At 35.3% G+C, this 25425-nt stretch overlaps 1 protein-coding gene across 1 annotated transcript in view; it reads left to right on the plus strand.

Annotated features, from left to right (window-relative positions):
- Positions 1-15077: 15077 nt before the first annotated feature.
- Positions 15078-25425, plus strand: part of LOC127788445 (peptidyl-prolyl cis-trans isomerase PASTICCINO1) — a 30935-nt gene continuing 20587 nt past the window's right edge. The window contains exons 1-10 of the mRNA XM_052316705.1: positions 15078-15211; positions 15412-15531; positions 15675-15759; positions 16276-16345; positions 19119-19216; positions 20907-21029; positions 22533-22565; positions 23575-23633; positions 23762-23846; positions 24048-24206. Coding sequence (XP_052172665.1) covers positions 15458-15531; positions 15675-15759; positions 16276-16345; positions 19119-19216; positions 20907-21029; positions 22533-22565; positions 23575-23633; positions 23762-23846; positions 24048-24206 — 786 coding nt within the window. The 5' untranslated portion in view covers positions 15078-15211; positions 15412-15457. The remainder of the gene's footprint in view (positions 15212-15411; positions 15532-15674; positions 15760-16275; positions 16346-19118; positions 19217-20906; positions 21030-22532; positions 22566-23574; positions 23634-23761; positions 23847-24047; positions 24207-25425) is intronic.

Raw genomic sequence — 25425 nt, forward strand, 5'->3', positions numbered from 1 at the left:
ATTTAAAAAAATAAAAAACTTAAACAGTTAGCACCATGTTTGCTTTTATTTTTAAGATTTTGGAAACAAAAAATTAAGAAGTAAAGATGAAAAGTTAAGAACAAGTAAATGGTTCACACGATCCCCTATGATTTTGACATATGAGGTAAATTGTAAGTGAGTTTTTGACTCTTGTTTAAATTAAGTATTAAACTCATGATCTATAACTTATTGTCACTTAACCTGGGCTCCAAAATCTTGTATCTCAATTCACGTAAACTTGTCAAAGCAAAGCAATAACTCCCAGAAGTTGCTCCCTTGACTTGTTTCCAATTTTTAATAATATTGAATCCTCGACTATAAGTTCCCAACTACCAACTACAAACTACCTACTATATATATATATATATATATATGCTACGTACTGCTGATGAAATCATTCATTGACATCTTGGCCGCCAAGAAACTCCCTCTATAAGAATCCATCATCAGGTCCAGGACGAAAATTAAATTTAAACCAACCTCAAAAGTTTGCAGCATATATATATATATATATATAATGGCAGAAGAAGGGAAATTGTTTGGAGTTTGGGCAAGCCTTTCAACCTGGTTACAAGAAAACGGACACGAAAAATATTTTTGATACAAAATGAAAATAAGAAAATAGTATTTTTCTAAAAAAAAAAATGCAGGATAAAGTGTAAATTAAAAAATATAAGAATTTTTTTAAATATAATTTTATAAATATATAATTTTATAATTAAATAATATATACATACATATCATCATTATATATATAGATTTTTTCCACTTTTCTCTCTTCCTCACTTCCCTCAAGAAATCTTTTTCTCTGATCCTCTTTCTCCTTAATAAGCCTATTTTCTCTCTGCCTTTCTTTTCCCTTCTTTCACCAACTGTGCTCTTCTTCTGCAGCAATCTTTTCTTGTACCTTTTCCCTTTGTCGCTGTCTAGTCATCTCGCCTCTTCCCTTCTTTATTGCTTATGGTGTTGAAGCACCAAACGGTGTCGTGTGGCTTAGCTGAGTAGAAGGCCGCGTGTGGCAACCGCAGGCTGCCATGTGGCACCTGCTGGATGGTAACATGTGGCAACCATCCGCTACTCCTTGAAGGCGCTTGATTATCTTTATGCCTGATTGTCTTTTCGCCCAATTGCATTCCTTGCTCGATTGCCTTTCTGTTGGAATAATTAATCGTACTGCACGATTTGATCTCAGTCGCTCATCCAAGCTTTATGAGGCGCAATCCCAGCCATCCATAGACGTTATTAATTTTGCTTCTCGGGATATGAACAATCAGATGAATAGAAAGAAAAGAAAAAGAGGGAAAGAAAGATTGGGAGGGCTTTTGTCTTGGCTTTGGGCTAGGGTTTTCTGGTGGGTTCTCTTTTGCATACTTTGTAAATGCTCTGTATAGTTCTTTTATGTTCTTTGGTTCTATAGGATCCGCCTCTAGTATGTATTTGTAATTATTTGGGAATTTTGTTAGAGAACCATTGTTATATAGAGAGTATTTGTGAGTGTTTTAAAGGTGTAATATCCGATTCATCACTTTAGTGTAGTGAGCTCTTCTCACCAGAGCTCAATGTGGACGTAGCCTTATTTTGGGGTGAACCACGGTAAAAATTCTTGTCTCATTTTATTGTTTTCTTTTCTGGTTTCATTTCATTTTTGTGTATGTATGTTATCGTGCTTCCTGTCTTTGCTATTTTCAATCTATGATTGAACGTATTCTGTTATTACCCTAAGGCTTGTGTTGTTGGTTCGCAACAATGGTATCAAAGCCGTGTTAAGATCGACTTTTAGGGTTTTATAAGTTCAATCAGTTTTTTATTCAAATCTAGGGTTTATGCATGCCTGTCAGTGTGGTCTAAGCTTTCTGAGAGTCCTTGTCAGCGAGTGTTTGCTGTGTTGGTCTCTATCTGAGTCTAGAACCCCCTAGGTTACCTTCGTGCAAGGCGAAGATGGCATCTACCCAATTTGAAATCGATATATTTGATGGCAAATGAGATTTTGGAAGTTGGAAAAAGAAGATGAGAGTGTTTCTATCTCATCATAAAGTGTTGATAGCACCTGAATCGGATGATCGAAAATGGTCCGCAGACCAACTTGTGAGAATCGATGAGATCAGAGAGGAAGCCTTTAATCTGATCTTCCTCTATTTGAGTGACAGTGTAATTCGAAAGGTAGACGGTATGAAAAATCCCCTTAACCTCTAGAATAAACTTGATTCATTGTTTTCTGTAATGACTGCACATAATTTAGTTTACTTGAAAGGCATGCTGTTTAATTTTAAAATGACATCTAAGTCAATGGATGAGAACATAGATGAATTTACTAGGCTTGCATTATTACTGAGAGGTACTGATCAAGCATTAGGAGACACTAGTGAAGCTATGATTTTGTTAAATTCATTACTTGATGACTATAATGTTGTTAAGCATGCATTAAGATATACTAGTATTGTACCTAGTTTGGATCTTGTAATTTCGGGCATTAAAGCTAGGGAACTGGAGTTAAGTACATATAAGAAATCAGGAAATAACCTATTTGTAAAAGGTAAAAATGAGAAGAGACACTCTATAGGTAACAATGATCAATTTGGTGGGTCAGGGCAAAAGGGTAAAAAGAAAGACAAGAAGGGTAAACAAAAATGGAAATGCTATCACTGTGGGAAAGAGGGGCATATTAAAAAGTACTGCTATGACCTTATTAGAAAATAAAAATAAGGGCGAAATATTACCACAAATGCTAATAACTCAAATTGCTTGGCTGAAGTACTCACTGTTTCTGATTTCTTTGTTGATAATGAATGGATTATGAACTCGGGTTGCTCTTTTCATATGTGTCCTAACATTGATTGGTTTCAAAATTTTAACAACATAGAATCTGGAACTGTGTACATAGGTAACAACCATTCCTATAGTGTTAAAGGCATAGGTAACATATCTCTTAAATTGCATGATAACAAAACTAGAATTTTAACTGATGTAAGATATGTTCCCGGTTTAAAAAGAAACCTGATATCTCTTGGCACTTTAGATGAGATAGGATTTTCTTATAGAGCAGAAAATGGTTCTATGCATGTTTTTAAAGGAGATGAATTAATCTTAACTGGTGCTAAGAAAAATGGATTATATGTTTTGAATGGCTGTCATTTTCCCTCTGTTAACATGCATTCTGCATGCATTGTTAAAACTGATAAGACAGAATTATGGCACCTGAGGCTTGGTCATATGAGCTTGAAAGGTCTTCAGGCTCTGTTAAACCAAGGCTACCTTGGATCAGTGCCCTGTTGGGTCCCTCGATTTTTGTGAGCTATGTGTTATGGGAAAGCAACACAGGCTGAGTTTCCATAAAGGAACTCACCTGGCGAAGGCATGCCTAGAATATCTTCATGCAAATTTGTGGGGGCCTTCTCAGGTCTCTACTCACTATGGCAACAGGTATTTTCTATCTATAGTAGATGATTTTACTAGGAAGGTTTGGGTTTTTCTATTAAAATCTAAAGATCAAACTCTAGAGAAGTTTAAAATTTGGAAGACCATGATAGAAAATCAAATAGATAAAAAGATCAAAATCTTAAGAATAGATAATGATTTGGAGTTTTCTAATAAAGAATTTGATGAATTTTGTAATACCCAGGGAAACTTAGGTATAGAATTGTTAGATATACACCCCAGCAAAATGGGGTAGCTAAAAGAATGAATCGAACCCTACTTGAAAAACTTAGGTGCCTCCTATTCACTTCTAACATGCCAAAGTCCTTTTGGGGAGATACCCTTTCTACTGCTACCCATTTAGTAATTAGAAGTCCTTTAACTGCCTTAAACTTTAAATGCCCTAAGAAAAAATGGACCGGTAGGAAATTAAATCTTAATTACCTTAAAGTGTTTGGTTGTGAAGCTTATGCTCACAAGTCAAAAGGTAAAATAGAACCTAGGTCCATAAAGTGTGTGTTTGTTGGTTACCAAGAAGGGACCAAAGGCTATAGACTATGGGAAAGACAATCTGATGGTGTAAAAATCATTATCAGTAGAGATGCCATATTTAATGAAGCCATTTTCACTTGTAAAGTTAAAAACACAGAAGAAACCAATATTTTGAGAAAACCAGGTGATTATGTTATCTTAGGAGGCTCTCAAGTTGAGGTGGGGCAAGCTGTAGGAAATAACAACCTACTAGTTGCTCTTACTGCAATAGAACCTAACCTAGAAGGAGTACCCTTGCCTATGTCAAATGAGAATCACACCTCTAATCATGATGATGATCAAGAGGAACAAGATGATGGCCCTGAGATTAAGGTGGAGTATCATAACTCACCTCAAGATCTTAGTGACTATCAGCTAGTCCGTGATAGGAGTATGAGGGTTATTAGACCTCTTGCAAGGTATGCCTATTCAGATTTGGTTTACTGTGCCCTAGTTGTAGGGATAGAATTAAGGAGTGGTGAGCCATCCACATATGAGGAGGTTGTCAGCTCTAAGGAATGCACCAAGTGGCAACAAGCCATGGACGAGGAAATGATCTCCCTTAAAGCCAATGGTACCTGGGAATTAGTCCCTCAACCATAGAAACAAAAATTGATCCAGTGTAAATGGTTGTACAAATTAAAAGAAGGTATGTCTCCTACTGACCCAATTAGGTATAAAGCAAGATTAGTGGCTAAGGGGTTCACTCAGAGGGAGGACATAGACTACACTAAAATTTTCTCCCATGTAGTTAAATTTAAAACAATTCGCATGATGCTTGTTGTTGTCGTTCAATTTGATCTTGAATTAGAACAATTAGATGTTAAGATAACATTCTTACATGGTGACCTAAAGGAGAAAATTTATATGGTTCAACCAACTGGATATGTTGACTCTGTTAAGCCTAAGCATGTTTGTTTGCTGAAAAAATCTTTATATGGCTTAGAGCAATCCCCAAGACAATGGTATAAAAAATTTGACAATTTTGTTCTAGGAATTGGGTTTACTAGGAGTCAATATGATAATTGTTTTTATTACATTCTTTCTAATGTCCTTGTTTACTTATTGTTATATGTAGATGATATCCTATTAATTAGCAAGTCTAAGTCTAAAATCAGTGAATTAAAACAAATGCTCAATACAAATTTTGATATGAAAGACTTAGGATTAGCTAAAAAAATTCTAGAGATGACAATAGAGAGGGATAGAGGCAACTTCAGCTTAAAATTTAATCAGAATGACTATTTAATGAAAAATGTTAAAAAGTTTGGCATGCACAATTGCAAGCCAATAAGTGTTCCATTAGTTGGACATTTTGTCCTAACAAAATATCAAAGTCCAACATCTAACTCAGAAATTGTTAAAATGGAAATTGTTCTATATGCTAATGCAATTGGAACTATTATGTATGCAATGATTAGTACCAGGCTTGATCTAGCTTATGTTTTTTCCTCTCTTAGTAGATTTATGTCAAATCCTGGTAAACCTTATTAGGATGCACTGAAATATTTATTAAGATATATAAATGGTTCTGTAAATATTAGACTATGCTATAAGAAAAGAGATGATACTCCTGATCTTGTTGGGTATTTAAATTTTGACTTTGCAGGTGAAAGAGACATTAGGAAGTTTACTACTGCTCTGTTTTTCACTTTGGGTGAAAACTGCATCAGCTGGAAATCACAGTTGTAGCCTCTAGTTGCATTATCTTCCACTGAGGCTAAGTACGTAGTAGTGACTGATGCTTTCAAAGAGGCTATATGGCTTCAAGGCCTTCTATAGGAGATCCACTTACTTCAGAACAAGGTGGTGGTGTATTCAGACAGCCAAAGTGCGATTCATTTATCTAAGAATCTAGTTTATCATGAATGCACAAAACACATGGATGTCAGGTATCACTATGTAAGAGATTTGGTGGCTAATGGCACTGTAATTATGCTGAAGGTGACTATAGAAAACAACCCAACAGATATGGGTACAAAAGTGCTGATTGCAACAAAGTTCAAACATTGCTTAGACCTATTGCATGTTGGTGTTAGTTGATCAAATCAACTAGAACTGTGAAGGTGAGAATTGTAGCATGCTGCACTTTGTGAGAATTTGGGTTCACCTATGGTTTGATGCTTCAAGGTGGAGATTGATGGTGTTAAAGCACCAAACAGTGTCATGTGGCTGAGCTGGGTGGAAGGCCGTGTGTGGCAACCGCAAGTTGCCATGTGGCACCTGCTGGATGGTAACATGCGACAACCATCCACTGCTCCTTGAAGGTGCCTAATTGTCTTTATGCCCGATTGTCCTTTTGCCCAATTGCCTTTCTGTTGGAATAATCAATCGTACTGCACGATTTGATCTCAGCCGCTCATCCAAACTTTATGAGGCGCAATCCCAGCCATCCATCGATGTTATTAATTTCGCTCCTCGGGATATGAATGATCAAACGAATAGAAAGAAAAGAAAAAGGGGGAAAGAAAAATCGAGAGGGCTTTTATCTTGGCTTTGGGCTAGGGTTTTTTGGTGGGTTCTCTTTTGCATACTCTGTAAATGCTCTGTATAGTTCTTTTATGTTCTCTGGTTCTATAGGATTCTCCTCTAATCTGTATTGGTGATTATTGGGCCATTTTGTTAGAGAACCATTGTTGTACAGAGAATATTTGTAAGTGTTTTGAGGGTGTAATCTTTGATTCATCACTTTAGTGTAGTGAGCTTTTCTCACCAGAGCTCAATGTGGACGTAACCCTATTTTGGGGTGAACCACAGTAAAAATCCTTGTCTCCCTTTTTTGTTTTCGTTTCATTTTTGTGTATGTATGTTTTCGTGCTTCTTGTCTTTGCTATTTTCAATTTGTGATTGAACGTATTCTGTTATTACCCTAAGGTTTGTGTTGTTGGTTCGCAACAGCTACCTATGCTTTTCTTCTCTAGCAATCTTTCCTTGTTCTTCTTCCTTTCACCGCCGGCTAGCTGCTTCGCCTCTCACTGCTGACCGCCGATGCATCCTAATTTTTTGCCTCCCGATGTCGTCGAAAAAACGTTTCCGACCATTTTATGTAATTTTTGAAATGGCCACGGAACGTTTCACAAATTAAAGAATTGGCTCGAAAAATGTTATGTTCCATCTTATTTTCTTTGAGTTCGTTTGTCAATCACTTTGCATGCATGAGTTAATTCAAAGACAATGTTGTTGTATGCACAGTTGCTTGTACTCTGGAAGGCTTGCTCAAGCAAGGTTGAGGAGTAAGAGAAGGCTAAGAAAGAAGCATACGAATTCTTGAAAACCGTAGAAGGGCAACTCAAGGGTAAGAAGTTATTTGGATAAGATGCCATTGATTTGGTAGACATTGTTGCGAGCTTTATTAGCTTCTGACTTTCAATAATTCAAGAAGCCATGAGAGTAGAGGTTTTAATGGAAGAGAAATTCCCTAAATTATGCAAATGAATTGATGAGCTTGTCAATTGTAAGGCCATGAAAGCAAGCTTGCCTGCCAGAGAGAAGCTGCTTGCCCTGTCAAAGCTCAGTACTTGCCAGGCCATTAGTTCATCAATTCTCTCATAAATAAGTAATTTCAAAGCTAATAATAAAACTTTGCAGTGCCAAATTGTAGTTCAACTTTCTCTACATTGTACTTGTTGTGTAAAGTGAGGTATATCAAAAACTAACAATCTCACATTATTAAGAAAAGAACCTTTAAAGTATTTTATTTTAAGTGATCCACCTTATGGGCTTAAGACAAGGAAGGAAAAGATATGGGCTTGCGCATGTGAAAATGGGGCAAATTGGGTTGATTCCCCCTAACAAACAATATTCTGCGAGGCCTTAGCTGAGCTTAAATTTTGCCTTTAAATTTAGCCTTTATTCTATAGTTGTTATGCCTTTACTTTCCTCTTTATTTCTCATTTTGTAATTAAAAATTTCTCTATGCCCATGAGCCATCTGCAATCTATAAATACATTTCTCTATTAGCTTTTAGAATACACATCCAATAAGCTTATTCTTCCATATGTTTCCTAGACAATTATCGCGACGTCCACATTTAGTTGTAGCGACCCAAATTTTCACCTTGATTTAAAATTACACATCTTAGGGGCTCTCACATACATATCTAATATCAACTAATCAAATCTAACAAAAAGCCCCATTTGAGCCCTTGTCTATACTCACCTCCAAAGATCTTTTTTGTAATACCCTGAGAGTCCATAGAAGTTAGTATATATCAAGGATAAGTAAGAAAGAAAACAACACTAGTTGGATACATTTTGGGTTGAATGTAGGCAAAGAACTCCGGGGTTAAGCGTGCTTGAGCTGGGGAAGCTCAAGGATAGGTGACCCCCTGGGAAGTTCGCGTAGGCCCATCAGGGTAAGTTGTTTCGGTCCTTCCTATCGCTCGATGTGGGATGTTACATTTTTGGTCAAGAGAGCCTTATACACATTGAACCTAAAGAAATGAATAACAACCACCACAGCATCCATCCCCGAGTATCATTCTTCTCAAACCTGGAATGATGGTAAAATAAAGTGAGTCACAAGGCTCAACAAGTATAATGGAAATAAACGAGCTCAACAGTAAGCTAAAATCAAAAGGGACTACCCACGATTGGCCATAACAAGGCTTCCAACGCATGTTCACACGTCATGTTATACGTTATTGTACATATTGGCTATGCTTTATACTAGTACCCCCGTCATGTTCTAGGTTTGTATGGCCATTCAGACCCAATTCATATTATATGTCGTGCACCGTTATACACATTCATATTCACATTGCTTTTTAAATCATGTACCCCCATAAAAGGTTTCATATCATAATGCAACACATGCACATGCTCAATAAAATACAAATAGCCCTTAGGCTCACACTTGTCAATATGCTCAATAAAAGCATATGTAATATCAAAATCCATCAACTATATGTTACCCTCTTTGACATGGCAACACAAGCTTAACTTTTCCGGACGTCATTGGAACAGCGATAGCAATGTCCTCGCTCAGAGGCCGAAGGGACAAATACCCATCATATACCTCACTTGATAATCATATATACAATGTCATGCATGATCATATGCAACTCACACCATCTTGTATATGTAAGGGTCTTTACACAGTTGTTATGAGAATATTTATCTAGGTAGTTCAAGGGAAAAAACCCACATGTTCCATGTTATACAAATCACATCATTGAACCCATATTTGTATGTTCTCCAACACATTTTTGGCATAAGGCTTTAGCCCAATATTCACAAGTCAACATATTGATATCTGATATAATTCTAATGTAAAATTATGAATTCCTCGCATGGATAAATATTTGCACCACACTTCCACAAGGTTATAAATAATATTTCTTTTTCTGTACCTCGTCGATACCCCAAATTATTGAACGATCCAACATTTAATAATATTGAAGATTGGGCAGTGATAGATTAATTGATTGCCAGCACGGTTATATGCAAAACCTACAATGTTCCTCAACCATACCGAGTCTCCCTGACTCTCTAAGAACCTAGCCCCACATCGGTCTGACATCATTCCCAAAGAAATGTAGGGAGGTACAAGCCCTACTTAGCTAGTGATTAAAGATGCAACAAGAAATGATCAATAAGACTCCCACAATTCTCTAAATAACTTGTTAACAAAGGAAGAAGCACATAGCCTATTAATGGCTCTCAACCATACTCCAATCATAACCCAAGGAATTTATTTATTTCCTGAAAATCGGAGAAGACAGATTACCCAAACATAAAAATTCTAGATTTTGGGCAAGGATTTGTAGGCTTACTATGGGCTCGAAACATACCCAAATGATCCAAGAAATATACCCAAACAAAGTTTAAGGAGTTTAGTTTATGAATCAAAAAACGGATTTCAATTTGGATATCTCTACAAAAAGTTAGGTTCCAAAAACTGAGACATGATCGGATTGTAAAGAAATAAAGGTTTCCAAATTCAAACATGAACTTCATAAGGCTCTTACAGACTCAAACCTTGGCTAATTGATTCAATTCTTATACCAAAAGAAATCTTATTAAGTCTAGTTTACAATACATCAAATGGTCCATGAATTGGACATCTACACAAAAAGTTATGTCCAAAAGAGTACAAGGTACGCAATCTGACCGAAGGCTGAAATGACTAAATGACTTAGGTCAACCAAAGTTGGACAAAATACGGATTTTCAAGCTTCAGTTAATCGAAATCTAATTTAGGTCGACCAAAGTTTCCCAGAATGGAGGTTTTAAAGCTTAGGTCAACTGAACTCTGACTTAAGTTGATCAAAGTTTAACTTCAGTCGTTGAAGTTACAACGAAGCTGAAAAATGACAAACGCACCCAAACTCCTAAGATAGCATTTCATAAAGTTTCCAAACCAAAAATGTGTCATTCCTTGAACAAAAATGGGATGAAATAAACCCCATGGAGACTTGTAATAAGGCTCAATGACATCTTAAGGAATATCCATAAAAATCCAAGAAGTTGGACGAATAACCCATTAACAACAAAAATGCTTTTCAAGAACACAAAAAAATAACCTATGATCATTGATGCAACAAAAGAGCCTTCAAACCGCATTTGGGGATAGATAGATAATCCAAACTTGCTTAAAAAAAGAAGAGTAGAAGAAACTTGCACAATCCAAATAAAAGTGCAAGAAAGAACTTGCCTTGGAGTTGCTTGCCAATGAGAAGAAATAGGAGAAGAAGGAACCAACTGCAAGAGCCCCTCTTCTTTGAGCTTCTAGACCACCAAGAAGAAAAGAAGAAGGAAATAAAGGAGAAGATAGAGAAAAATGAATGGGAGAGTAGAGAAAGAGCTGAGAGGAAGAAGATGAAGATGAGAAAAAGATACAAGAAATGAGAGGGGCATGACATGCACGTCTTTCCCTCTATTGCTCCCATTACTATTTTTTTGCTTTGCTTTCCACATTTGCTGTCGCTTGCGCGCGCGCGCGCGTGCACACACAACTAAAATATCTTACCCCTTTAGGTCATTTTCCATTTCTCTTATTCTCTTCTCATCTTTTTTTTTATATTTTCCCTATTTAAAGAATTCCCATTTTTATCCTTATCTTTTTCCTACACCATATATACAAGATAAGCCCTATTTGGACTTTTCCCATTTCTTTTTCTTTTTCCTTACATTTATTTCTCATAAAAATATTTTCCCTTAATTCGCCCCTCTCCTCTTAGCATAATTACCAACATATCCCACATGAGATTTTGACATTTCAAATCTTCCTTTTTTCTTTTGAATTTTCAACCCTTCCACAACTCCCTCGTTAACTTCTCCTAAATTCAACTTAAGAATTACTTAATTGCACTTATATCCCAAATTTACCAAATATTTACATACTTCCTCAAATCAATATAAATTTTTATTAATTATCATTTATCTACAAAATTCTAGGATGTTACAACTGTTGAAACAGGAATTGCTAAAATTTGTTTAGAAATTTGTGATAAAATAGAAAATTTTCTTGAATATTCTTTCCAATATTCTAAAATTAGAAAATATTTCAAAAATAAATATTAAACTCAAAAGAAATTGTTACATATAAATCAATTTCATATGTAAAATTTGATAAATTCCTAATTCATTTGTTTCTTTTGCCATTGAAATAAATAGTTGTTTCACGTTATTACTCATTTCAAAAAAGTCCTTCATATTTAAAGATTGAGAAGATTGTTGGGCAACATTATTAAAATTAACACTAAACTTAATATACATATAAAAAATTAACTTCTTAATGTAATTTACTTTTTGTGCAACATCATAATTAGTTTTTCCTAAACATTTAACATACAAATTCAAATAGTCAAACAAACCATCTAATTTACATCTAGGATAAAAAACAATTGCCACAAGATAAATTTAAGGAATTTCATCAAAATAATTGCTCCATTTTGTTTTCATCAAACTAATTCTTTCTTTTAACTCTTCATCATTTTCATACTCTTGCATAACATTTACAATATTAATGCATACAATTAAAAATAATAAAGATATAACATAATAAACATCGAACAATGTATATGTAGTATCATTAAACATTTTTAATAAATTTAATTTTTTTTTCACAAATATTCTATTGTTGGGGATATAAAACAATATAGCCAACATTATTTACAAAAAATAAAAAATAAAAATTGTCTATAAGAAAATGATTCATTTAATAATTCATAAGTTAAGTTCCAACGTGTTGGAACATCTCTAGAAAATCTTTAAGTCTCGTGCTATTTTCCTCGCAAAATCTAGTCCATTATTTCATTAGGTGTGGGTGAGCACACAAATATATAATCATAAATTTAATACATGGCATGAACATCTTATATGAAAAAATTTACCATCAAAACTTAGTTTACAAATATATTTTAAATTTCTAATAGATGCAGTATTGGCAGATGCATTATCAAAACCAATAAAAAAAAATTATTCACTAAATAATATTCTTACAAAATTGAACTAATAATTTTGTAAATATTTTCGACGGTATGTCTTTCATCAAAAACTCTAAATGCAATAATACGTTTTTAAATGTTTCAACTATCATCAATCCAATGACATGTAATGCCCATATATGAATGCACTCGCCAAGGATCACTCCAAATATCACTACAAATAAAAATTTACCATTTAAATTTTTAAAAGTTTCTATAACTTTTTTTTCTTTTTTATAAAGTGAATGAAGTATACATGTAAGAGTGGTTCTAGACATATGTTTAGCCGGAAGATTTAAAATATTTTGACAATAATATAATTAACAAATTCTATTGTTTCACCAAAATTAAAAGATAAATATTCAATAGAAATTATTTTAGCTAATTCTTCCCTATTTTTTCATTGGAATAAACAAAAAGAGAAGAGGAATTAGAAGTTACAAACTTGGTTATTTGAGATTGTATCTTGTCAATACCCAATTGAGTTGCATGCTTGCTATTTAAGTGCTTCCTAAATGCCTCATATCTACCACCATCTTTGTACTTTAATTGTTGTTCACAATAGTTGTAAGTAACTTGTATAAATCCATCTATCAAATAATTGTTTTTGAAATGTACCTTGAAAATGTTGGATTTCAACATTTTTTTTTTTTTTGGTTGTAGATTGCTCTTATTATTGATCATTACCTTCATCATTAATGTTTATGCGTTTGGATTCTTATGTAAAAATATTTTCAAGAAATAATGACTCACTCTGGGTATATTCCTTAATCTTACTATTGCTTTTGTCACCACACATTTTTTTTTTGGATAAAAAAATTGAATAGAATTAAAAAATTAAGAGAAAAATAATTACAAAATTAAATTGTAATTACTAAGTGGAAAAAATGAAATTGAATTGAAAATTGAGAGAATGATAATAAGAAGTGAGAATTGAGTTGTGAATGAGAAAAAAAAATTGAAGTGGTATTTATAAAGTTTTTAAGTAATTTTTTTGAAAAATTAATAATTATTAAAAGGATAGGTAATTGTTAAATTTTTTATCGTTGCACATTTTATTTTTTTTTCCTAGTTTCAATTTTGGTTTTAAAAATCAGAATTGAACCATAAGGGCTTATTTGATTGGCCATCTTTTTCATGAAAAATTACTATTTTCCATTCAAATTTTAGATTTTGAGGTGTTTGATTGACCAAATTTTTCAATAAAAATATTTTCCAACTTGTGGTCATGTGATACTCTTTTCTTACTTTTACCGGAATTGGTTTTCTCATTGGAGATGGGGAGGGGGTGGGGGTAGATGCAATTTTCCATGAAAATGGAAAAATCCACTCACCACAAGTCCTTCCCCATCCACCATCACCCACCAATGGAGAAGATAAGAGAAGTCCAGATCTGGTGGTTGCAACTACCATTGGTGATCACTGAGGATCAACAATTGGCAAACAAACGCACCAGAGGAAGATGGTAGCTGCGTTGATGGTAGGGACGGCTAGTGATGATCGACCATCTGCAAACAGACATGTTGTAGGAGGAAGATGGTAGTGGCGGCCAATGATGGTGGCAGTGGTTGAACGGCGACGATAGCGACAAGTAATCAAAGTAGGTTTAGGAAGGGAGAGAGAGAGGGGGGGGCATAGAAGAGAAGTGGGTTTGGGAAAGAGTGGAGGGGGGAGGGAAGAGACAGAGATGAGTTTGGGGTGAAAATTCTATAGAAAATAATTGTAATCAAATATCAAAAATTAAAAAGTATAAAAATTTATAAGTTGAAAATTAAATCAATCAAACACTCTTAATTGATGATTTCCATGCAAATAATTTCTAGACAATTGAATTGTCTAGAATTTTTTTTTTTCTATACAAGTTCTATATTTGCAATCAAACGCACTTTAAGTATTTGATTCTAGTTTTAGTTCTAATTTTTGAACTAGAACTACAAAAACGATTTTGGTTTGGATTTTAGAGGAACAGTTCCAATTCAGAGTGTAGTTAGGCCTTGCTTGGGTTTGCTCGAGGGTACAATAATGAGAAATATTTAAATATGATATTAATTAAGAAACTTAGGTAAGTCCATATATATTATGGTTACTATAATATATAATTAATTTATTTTGATAAAAAATATAAAATATTATGTTAAAGGATATGCAATAAATTAAACATCTTACACATATATAATTATCATAGAATTCATATAAAATTATATATATTTTGTTAATAAAGATGGATAATATGGTCTTTCCTTAATTTCTATTAAAAGATGCTGATGGAATTAAAATATAGAAGGAATAATAGGGACATTTCTAAAACATAGATATGTAATCATAAATTTTACCTAATCTCAAGAGAAGTAGTAATTTATCTTATAAATTTTATTAATAAAGATGAACAATATAATATTTTCTTAATTTTTATTAATAAATATTAACAAAATTAAAACTAAAAGAGTAACAAAGCGTATTCAAAAATACATTACGAATTTCACCAAATCTCAGGAGAAAAATATTAATTTACTCTTATAAATGTATAATATTTATAAAAATATAAACTACTAGAGGAAATTATCAAATTAGATATAATAATAATGTGAAATTCAGAATTTTTGCCTTTTTTTTTTTATTTTGGTCATTTGAAATTAGCGAACTTATTAAATACTTAATTGGACTAATGGAGTAACCAACCGTCCAAATTTGCTGTTGCCCCACTACAGGGCATTTGTAGCTAGGAGAAGGTCAACTACTCTAGCTCCGGTCACCATCCTTTCAATTTGGTCTCATCTTCAACCTCTCCGACCTACTCGATCGATCACCGGATTTCAGGTCAGATAATTACCCTCACAGTTTGAATCTTTTTGAATTCATATTGAAGAGAGACAAGGCCGTTGATTTGGTAATTTCGCGATATTACATATTTTAGCGGCCACCTAGGGTTCTTCGCCACTTCGGCCGCTTGGCTAACCCATTTTGCAAGCATTTACCATAACAGCATATTGAATCTAAGCTTTAAAATCTGTGGTCAGTGGAAGTCTACTCTATCTTTGAAATTCTCTGTGGCAATTGTGTGCAATGGCTGTGGACGAAGACGCTGAACTAGGACATGCGCCACAGAAGAAGAAAACCGCTTCTGATGATGACAAAAGGTCTGTCCTCCTCTTCTTCAATTCGAATTTCAAAGTGCATTTCGTGTTTTTTTGTTTTTTGTTTGTTTGTTTGTTTTTTTTTCTGGCTATACTTGTTTGAAATACTTGCGGATGTGCGTGTATTTTGTGTGCTTTAACTTTAGGAGAAAGAAACTCGTACCTGGGGGCCTGATGAAAGCTGTGCTCAGGCCTGGGGGAGGAGATTTGAATCCGGCTGATGGTAATCAGGTGAGCTACTTATCCTCTAGCATGTGAATCTGTTTTATTGACATGGTTGATGGCCATTCCAGTTCTTCTTATCCTCTAGAGTGTGAATTTGTTCTTTTGGAAATGATCAACGGCCCATTTGGTTCCATTTGTTGTACCAGCGAAACCATTCTTTGGACGAACTGATTCAAAATATTTAGAATGATAATAGCTGCATTGGAATTTTCAGAAAGAAAACCATGACTTTAAGAGGATTTGTTTTATTTTAACAGCCAAAAATGAATTTATTCAATTTGTAAATAAGCCAATTTAAATTGACCTAAAACCAAAATTCTGTAAGATAATCAGATAGACAAGCCTTAAATATTGAATTCACTAATAATTGTTTATATCTGGCAGGCTTATGGTTTATATTATTTTGATTGAATTTTTTTCCATCATATTATGGGAAATCTTTAATTTGATTTAATTGAACGTACCATATTTCGAGGAGGAAAAGAATGGACTTTAACTATATATGTGTTTTATGCTTTGCAGGTCATATTTCATTGCACTATTCGCACGTTGGATGGAGTTATTGTTGAGTCTACGAGATCAGAATTTGGAGGTCAGTTAGCTCTAGCTTCACGTGCCACTTTATATAATCAACTGGTTTGTTCCTCATGAGATGAAGATATCTGACTTGTATCTTGTTTAAGAAGTATCATAATCACATTGTAAACATGAACATAGTTTTGATTATTAGCTTTCTATTTCTAAATCTCATGCTTCTTACTCCATCTTTATGACATTCTAAACTTTGGAGTACATTGGTTGAATTATTGTGTTCTTAAATATCCATTTTTTTAGGTGACAAGGTTTTTTAAGGACCCATTCTTAGCAAAGTGATGCTTGTATGTTGCCTATTTGTATTTGTATACACATGGGATAGGACTACACTATTCAACTTTTACCACAAAGTTGACACTATTTGAGATCATGTTATTTCGCACTTAAGCTTCTTAGTAGTCCTGTCATCCAGGAAGCTATGTTTGCTTCCACTATCTATTAACACCATTAACTTGCTATCTTGCACTTTTCCCTCCATTCGAATAATCTTACTGTTGGTAAGACCCCTGAGTGCGTGGAGTGAGATCTCTACATTCTCCTCACTGTCTCCTTCCACCTGTGAATTTTCCCCTTCATCATTGTCTTCTTCCTCTTCTGCTCCTTCCAGTTGTAGGAGCTGCCTTCGGCATTGATGTCTCGAAGTGTATTAGTCTACACAACAGTAACACAAGCTTGATTGCCTCCTTTGCTCAGCCAACTTCCCATTGTTAATTGGTACTGGAACAATTGTAGTAGATGGACTGACTCCCCTGCCACTCTGGTTGTTCCTTCCTCCATCTCTTCCCCCTAGCTAGAGTGTCCCTGAGTTCATGCTTCTCATCTGTCACCTCTATTTTTTCATCAACACCTCAACTGTTAACTCTTGAAGCCATGCACACTCCGTGGCTTGCTTGATGGTTTTGGGTTGTTGCATCTTAACAGTAGGCCTCAACTTCTCATTTAATCCGCTCACAAAGCTAGAAACAAAGTAGCCCTCTATTAGACGCAGATTCAAATCAACATCAATGATTTGAGCTCCTCAAATTTCAATTGGTAGGACTACACTGATCCTTCCTGTTGTAGCTTATTGAATTCCTCCATTACGTCCATCATGTTCTTATCCCCAAACCGTTCACAAAATTCATCTACAAACTCAACCCATCGACAACCATCCTTAGCCCCAATCCACCCTTGAAACCATGAGTCTCCCGCATCATTCAAGTAGGCTTAGGTACCTGATAGAAGCTAAACATCCTTTCACATCTACGTACCCACCAACGAGGATTAACTCCATCAACCATGGGGATCTCCAAGTTTGGAAACGGAAAACTAGGTTGATGAGGAGCAACCTGAGTTCCTTGTCTTCTTTCCATCATGTTCTCCCCTACTACCACCGGATCTGCCTCAAATTCAGAGGCATCCTCTGCTCAAGAGGCCGGTATGTGTCTCGGTAGGATCAGGTCAGATCTTTCTCTAGGAGGGAAGTCTGAAGAGAGTCTTACCAGTTGTTGGCTTGTGAACATTCTTACAAACATCTGCATCTATTCCTTCAATTGGTTATGTTGCTTCTGATTCTCTTCTCTCCATCGATCCATGGCTCCTTTGATCTGTCTTTCCACAACTAACTCCATGGAAGTTTCTATACCTCCCATCCGAATTTGCATATTGGTGACCGCTACCATGACTTGCTGCAATTGCGCCTCCATCTGCTTTATGCGAGTGCCATCAACCATGGTGAATTTCGGAATTGATCACCTCCTGAAATCGTGCTTTGATACCAAAATGTCAGAATTGAATTCTGACAAGGGGCAATTCTCCTGGACGGAGAATAATAGAGAGAAATTGGGGAGAGAAACAGAGGGAGAATTGAGAGGGAAGGAAAATAAGAGAGAGAGAGAGAGAGAGAGAGAGAGAGAGAGAGAGAATTGTATTGATAATTCCTCAAAGATGGCTTGGGAGCGGTATCAATCTGTCTTTTATACTGATCCGTCTCTCCAATAGGCGCCAAAGGCCACTTGCCCATTTACAACATAGTTTGAATTTACAGCAATTTGAAAATTAGGCCTAACTTCCTAACTAACCTTCCCGCTTATTTCTATACTACCCCTGATAATCACTTATTCCTGTGACAATACATTTACTGTAGGTTGTATACTGCACGATCTAGGGTAACTTGGAGCTTTAAACACTCCAACATGTCATGACTTTGACATTCTGGTTGTCTGTTATAGGTAGCCAAGACTTCCACCACCTTATTCAATTCGGCTCTTTCTAATAATGTTGCTACATCAGGTTCCTGCTGATGTTCTGCAAAGTTATATTCTTGGTTCTTCATTGTTGGAATGAAACATCCACGAAGTTTGGTATACCCCTGACAGATTTGTTTCAAAGAGCTTGATCTATTAAGCCTCCTCAATATTAATGCTGTATCCCATATTTCACTGTTGGTTACTGATCTTGCATGCTTTCATGATATCATATTTGGTTCTATATATTTGATAATACCCATACTTTTTAGATTATGATATCTCCATTAGTTACCTGCTTACTTCAGTCCATTTTTTATCCCTTTTTTCTTCACTTTCTTATTTTGTATACTATGGGGTCCTCTTAATATGTAGAAGGGTGGGCATTTGGTTATTGTTTCCTTGTTGAGGCCTGCGCCATGATATTTTTTGAATGGGACTTTGGGGAACTATCAGTTGTTTAGAGTTTAATGACTGAAACTTTTGCCCATTTTCTGAATTCATAGCTTTGTTGAACTAACATCTCTCTCCTCGTCTTGGGTACAGGTAATGGTACCCCAGTGAGGCATGTTTTGGGTAAGAGCAAAATGATTCTGGGGCTGCTAGAAGGAATTCCCACGATGCAGAAGGGTGAAATTGCTATGGTAGTTATTTGAAATGTTTTGCACACAAACAGTTAAATAAGTAAAAGAAACAAGCATTAAGATGTGGCTAAAATATATCTACACTTTTTATTGAGTTCATTGGACAAGGACATGTGGATACTTTTATTTTTGAAAATGAGTTACAAATGAAAAATGTATTCACTATTTAGTTTTAGCAACTGGTTACCAAAATGACATGCAATTACTATTTTTCTTGGTTGAACATCACTTCCTCGCAGGAAGATTGAAAAAAGGGAAATTGGGTAAGTTACACTGTTAGTCTTTGAGATTTGTACTATTTAACAAACTGGTCACTGTACTTAATTTTTGTTACCACATACTCTAAACTTTGATTTTTGTTAAAATACAGTCTCTCTTTTGATTTTTTGTCAAATTCTATTAGTGAAAACTGACGTAGCATACATTGGTATAAACCCCAAAATCACTTGATATTAAAACTAACCTAAACCCCACAAGCAAGCAATTTTGGGGTTTATATTAATATATGCCATGTCAATTTTCATTTATAGAATTTGAGAAGATTAAAAGAGGGATTGAGTTTTGACAAAAATCAAAGTCTGGTGGCTATGATAAAAATTAAAATACAGTGACCAGTTTGTTACAGAGTGCAAAGTTTAAGGACTAACAGTGTAATTTACCCAAGGGAAATAATAGAAGCCAAAGAAATTACCCATACCGGGGCATAAGTAGGAAAGAAAACTCTAGCTTTGACATGCTACAACTCTTATGCTCTGGCAATTGTGAAGAGTTATTGTGCTTTTCATTAATTATGGGCAGTTAGATTTGGTACTGAACCTTTAATTCATTGCTTATATTGTCAATTGGATGGTCATTTATCATCTTCTCAAAACACATTCTAATTTGTGTCCCTTATTATAAGTTCTTGTTGCGTGACAAGTTTTATACTGTAGTCAATTTTCTTTACATACCGTCTAAAAATAGTAGGCAACAAAATGAATTACTCAAAGAAGGTACTTGAATTTATTTGCTTTATTTCAATTGCCAAGGAATATGATGCTGATATCATTGTTAATGTTCACTAGTGTGAAAGTTTGCACAGTGTGCATTATAATTCCCACTTCTGTGTCATTCAGTAGGCTTTGTGTAATATATTTCCTCTTTTTTTTTTTTTTTTTGGATAAGAGTAATATATTTCCCCTTGGTGGTAGAAGAATGTAAGATGTGATGTTTATCAATATTTGTTTATATACCATATTGTCCATATCTCAATGAAACAATGTCAAGGTTTAATAAGAAATTGGAAGAGTGTGATAATTCTTTTGGCCAGTTATCCATTTGAATTTTGAATTATGCAGAGTATGCCCTTGGTGCTTTTCTTAGTGCCATGGTGATTGTTTTCACCAATGAATTAAGGGAACAAGGGAATATCAATTCTTGCTGAAATGGGATGAAAACTGAAAGGAACTCCATTTTTATCCAATGGCATACTTTTTTTTTCTCAAAAGATTTTTTCTTATGAATTTCCCTGAAGTAAATTTTATGTTTGGTTGTAAAAACACTCTTGTATCTGTGTGCTTTCTGATGCATTTATGGGTCAAAAAGACCACACTTAAAGAAGTAATTCTGTTAATGATTTATATGTTATGCTATTTTACTTTTTTACCCAATTTTGGGGCCTTAACATATTTTGGTATACTTTTTCTTTCAGTTCAAGATGAAACCTGAAATGCACTATGGCGAGGAAGATTGTCCCATTCCAGTATCTGATAGCTTTCCAAAGGAAGCTGAACTTCATTTTGAGATTGAGCTGATAGATTTTTCTAAAGTCAAGGCAAGATCTTATTCTTTTGGTTATCTTCTCAACTTTAAAATTTAAAGGTTGCTGAAGTCATTTTATAACCAATACCACTTCTGTTGATTTAAATGCATTTACATGAACTTTCAATAGCCAGGACTAGACATGGCCACGGTTCATGAACCGCCGGTTCCGGTTCAAGAAATCTTTGAACCTGAACCGAACCGCCCAAGGGCGGTTTGGGACGGTTCGGTTCCGGTTCCGGTTCGTGCCGGTTCGGTCAACGGTTTGGACCGGTTCGGTCAACGGTTTGAGCCGGTTCGGTCAACGGTTCCGGTTCCGGTTCAAACCGATTTTTTTTAATTTTTTTTAAATATTGTTGTATTCAATTTTGGATATGGTAACAAGTAATAAATAATTAACAATATAATTGAATAAATTGATAAATAACAAAATGAGAAGATTGAAGAAATTGAAATTGAAATATTAAATGAGAGACAAAATTGAGAGAATAATAGCTTGAGACTTGAGAGAGAGAGAGAGAGAGAGAGAGAGAGAGAAAGTGTGAAAAATGAGTGGGGGAGGGAGGGGTATATATAGATAGGAATTATAAAATTAAAAAAAAAAAAATTAATAAAATTGGAATTGGACCGTTGGGGGGGGGGGGGGGGGGGGTGCTGCACGGGGGGAGGGGGGGGGGGAGGGGTGCTGCACGGGGGGAGGGGGGGTTGTTCCGGTTCCGCGGAACCGGAACCGGCGGTTCCGGTTCCCCGGAACTGGACCGAATTTCGCCGGTTCAGTCCGGTTCCGGTTCCAGTTCGGCCGGTTCCGGGTCCGGTTCCGGTTCGAACCGCCGGTCCGGTTCAATTTTGGCCATGTCTAGCCAGGACTCACCTATTAAAAATTATGTTTTTGTTTTGGGTGAAAATCAGGACTAGAATTTCTTGCTTAATAGATTTTAGTATTTATACATGTGATATGTTTGTGGAGTTTCTTATTTATTTACATGCTAATGCAAATGGTCTGATGCAGGGATGATCTCATTAGAGGCTATTCTTAAGTCTTATTTATCGTCCAACCTTCCCCTCATCCTACTCCTTGCTGATTAAATAGCTTGTCATCCTTTTATTGATTCCATTTATTGGATCATGTTCTTATTTGTTTCAGTTATTTTGAAGGTTATGTTTTTTCTTTTTCTAAATTAAGATTTGGGTCTGGTTTACTTGTTTGGGTTCCAATTTTGTCATTAAGCTTGTACAGACTAGACTGTGCTTGGGTCATGAGGTGTATTCTTAAACTTGTTACAGCAGGGTTTTTCTTTCTTAGGATTTTGTTGTAATACCTTTTTTCTGCTAATGTTCGTAACTACAATTCAAAGTATGCTCAATGTATTTAGGATTTTTCTTTGTTTATTATAGCTGTACCTAGATTTTACTATTTCCATCTGTTGCTTCTTTTTCACAACATATTTCCTGTGTGAGTGCATGTACATGTTACTATTTTTGGCTTTAACCTTTAACTTTGCACCCTACTTTTCAGGTCATCAGTGAAGATTTGGGAGTAGTGAAGAAGGTAATGTGCTGCATTATTTATGTTACGTACAGTACAAGGACAAAGGTTGATAGAATTTGAATACGATGCATTTGAAACACAATTAGTTGGAGGATTCTGGTAATTCACTGGGCTCAGGATGGATTTATAGCCTGTTTGGTCTTGTGGTGAGAAAGCTAGAAAAGTACTTTTTGGTTTTTTGGGAATAAAAGTGCTTTTATGAGTGTTTTCTGGTAGTGTTTGACCAAAATTGAAAAGTGCTTTTGCTGACAACAAAAGCTATTTTTCTGCTATGAAGCAGAAGCAAAAATTTGAAGCTTCTACTATTAAGTAAATGCAGAAGCAGAAGTGGAAAACAAATTTATTCTTAGATAAAATTACCCCCAATCAACATACAAAATTGTAACCATTGCATTTATCAAATAGTATTAACTACATAAACCCTTTTGTCCATACCCTTTCTGGTAATTTTATTGTTAAAACACTGTTTTCTTCAATTATTGGCCAAACACGTACAATAACATTAGAACCATTTCTCAGATGATTTGGGAAAATGCTAAACTGCTTTTCCATGAAAGCAATTCTTATTAAACTGTTTCTTCATAAAAGTAATTATCATGATAGCAGAAATTTCACAGTAATGGCAAACAAGCACTTAATGATGTGAGGGGGTGGATTTTGTGCCGATTCTTGTTGGACTTTCTTATACTCATATATTGAGAGGAAGCTCTTGCATATGTTCTTCTTTGAAATTGTGGGTCAAGGTTTAGGAAGCTCTTGCATACGTTCCCTCTTTAGGCTGAGGTTCAGGGATAATGTGATTAATTAATTCCATTTGTAAACAGGATTATGGTTTCTATCTTCCATACAATTTCAAGATCCTATATATTGCAAACTTGAACATTAAATCAACAAGATAACAAAATGGAGATTGTGTTACAATGGCATATGATTTCCAGTGAAAATATTATTCACTCATTGTTTCAGTTTCATAGGTATATGCTGAACATAGCTCTATTTATTTGAATAGGTGATTGATGAAGGGCAGGGTTGGGAATCACCAAGGGAACCTTATGAAGTAAAGGCTTGGTAGAAACTTCTTATTTGCTGTTATCTTTTCCTTTGTCCTTTTTATTTTATTGATTGTTTAAATTTTCAATAATTTTGAATTGCATCAAAATTTCATTAAGATTTCTATTGGTACATGTTGTTCCCAGGATCTCTGCAAAGACAGGGGACGGAAAATTGATTCTATCACATAATAAAGGAGAACCGTTTTTCTTTACTTTTGGAAAGTCCGAGGTTAGTAATTTATTAGGAATGAAAATGATGATGCTTCCTTCCTACTTCCTTGGCAACTGCTACTTGGAAGTTCTATCTTTGCTGTTTCTGGGGATTTGTTAGGGTTATGTAGTTACAAAGGTATCTTTCAGTGGACCCAGGAATTATAATTCTTGTTTTGTTAACCATTGTGTTACTTTCTTTCCTCTTTATTTGTATTAGGTACCTAAAGGGCTTGAGATGGGAATAGGAACAATGTCCCGGGGGGAGAAGGCACTAATTTATGTTGCCAATCAATACTTAACTGAAACTTCTCTCATTCCGATGGTGGAAGGTATTGAAGAAGTTCATTTTGAAGTGGAGCTAGTTCACTTTATTCAGGTATTTGTATTTTTAAGCAATAGGAATTTCGATTGTTTATGGTTTATTTTATTTCAAACTTCATGCAGTTAGACTTGAGAAATACTTGAATGATAAGCTTATCTGCATCCATCTTTAAAGGCTCTTTAAATGATAGGCAATTTGAACCCAGCACCATTGTGCAAAAGAACAACTTCTAGATGGTAGTGTTTGCTTTAGACACGTGATGGCGTTGTTGTTAAATTGAAGTAGTTTCATTGAATTAGATTTCAAAATTGTCTCTCTCTCGTGATATTCTTTCATCTAGTACCACCTGAATTATGATGGTGGGGGCACTTAGACTATAGTATTATTGAATTAGGTGCAAGATTTTCATTCCAGGATGTAACTAAACAAATTTCCAACTTTGTTTAATTTATTCTGTAGACAAAGAATGTGAGACCCTCTCCCGGATACCCCAGCCAAGTCGAAGAACCCGAGTGAGAGCCCGCGAGGGTAGAGAAAATCGAAAAGAGACTACCCCGACCTGCCATGCATGTTGAACTAGGACCACTTGAACTCATACTGAAGAAATAATAACGGAAGCATAACTCACATCCTAGGCATGCATATGAAAGACAACTGGTCACAGGATTACACGGTATATGCATAAACACATACAAAACCGTGCCAAGTACTCAAAATCTAAACATCCATGGCACAAAATCATAAGATATGCACTAAACCAGGATCTATTAGGATTGCCTTGTACGCCACCTATTAGGATAGCTCAAGGACTGTTAGCCTCGCCCCCACACTTAGCCATGCACATACCTGGAATGAAGGGAAGCAAGAGTGAGTCACAAGACTCAACAAGCATATAGGAAAGGAAAGGCTGACAAGAGTATGAAAGCTAAAGATAACTCGCACCCAAGTGCAACACTCATGCAAAGCATGATAACCAACCATACATCACATGTCCATGAAACTCATGACAGATATATAAATACGCCGCATAATAAAATATGCACATACTGGTTATTAGGGCTCATATAAAACACACAACACCCAAGTCCCTATCACAAACCTGTCATTGCCTTGAAAGGTAGAATAAATAACTCACTGGGCCAAAGCTCTCTCGGGCTAGCGTGATCGGAACCCGAAGCGGCACACTAACACATCTGTAATCACATTACAAGATAACTGATCATAAAATCTGGCACTTCAGCCACGTCCATAAACCTGGCACGCCAGCTGCATC

Source organism: Diospyros lotus, chromosome 13 (assembly GCF_014633365.1).
Source record: "Diospyros lotus cultivar Yz01 chromosome 13, ASM1463336v1, whole genome shotgun sequence".
In the NCBI taxonomy this organism is placed as follows: domain Eukaryota; kingdom Viridiplantae; phylum Streptophyta; class Magnoliopsida; order Ericales; family Ebenaceae; genus Diospyros; species Diospyros lotus.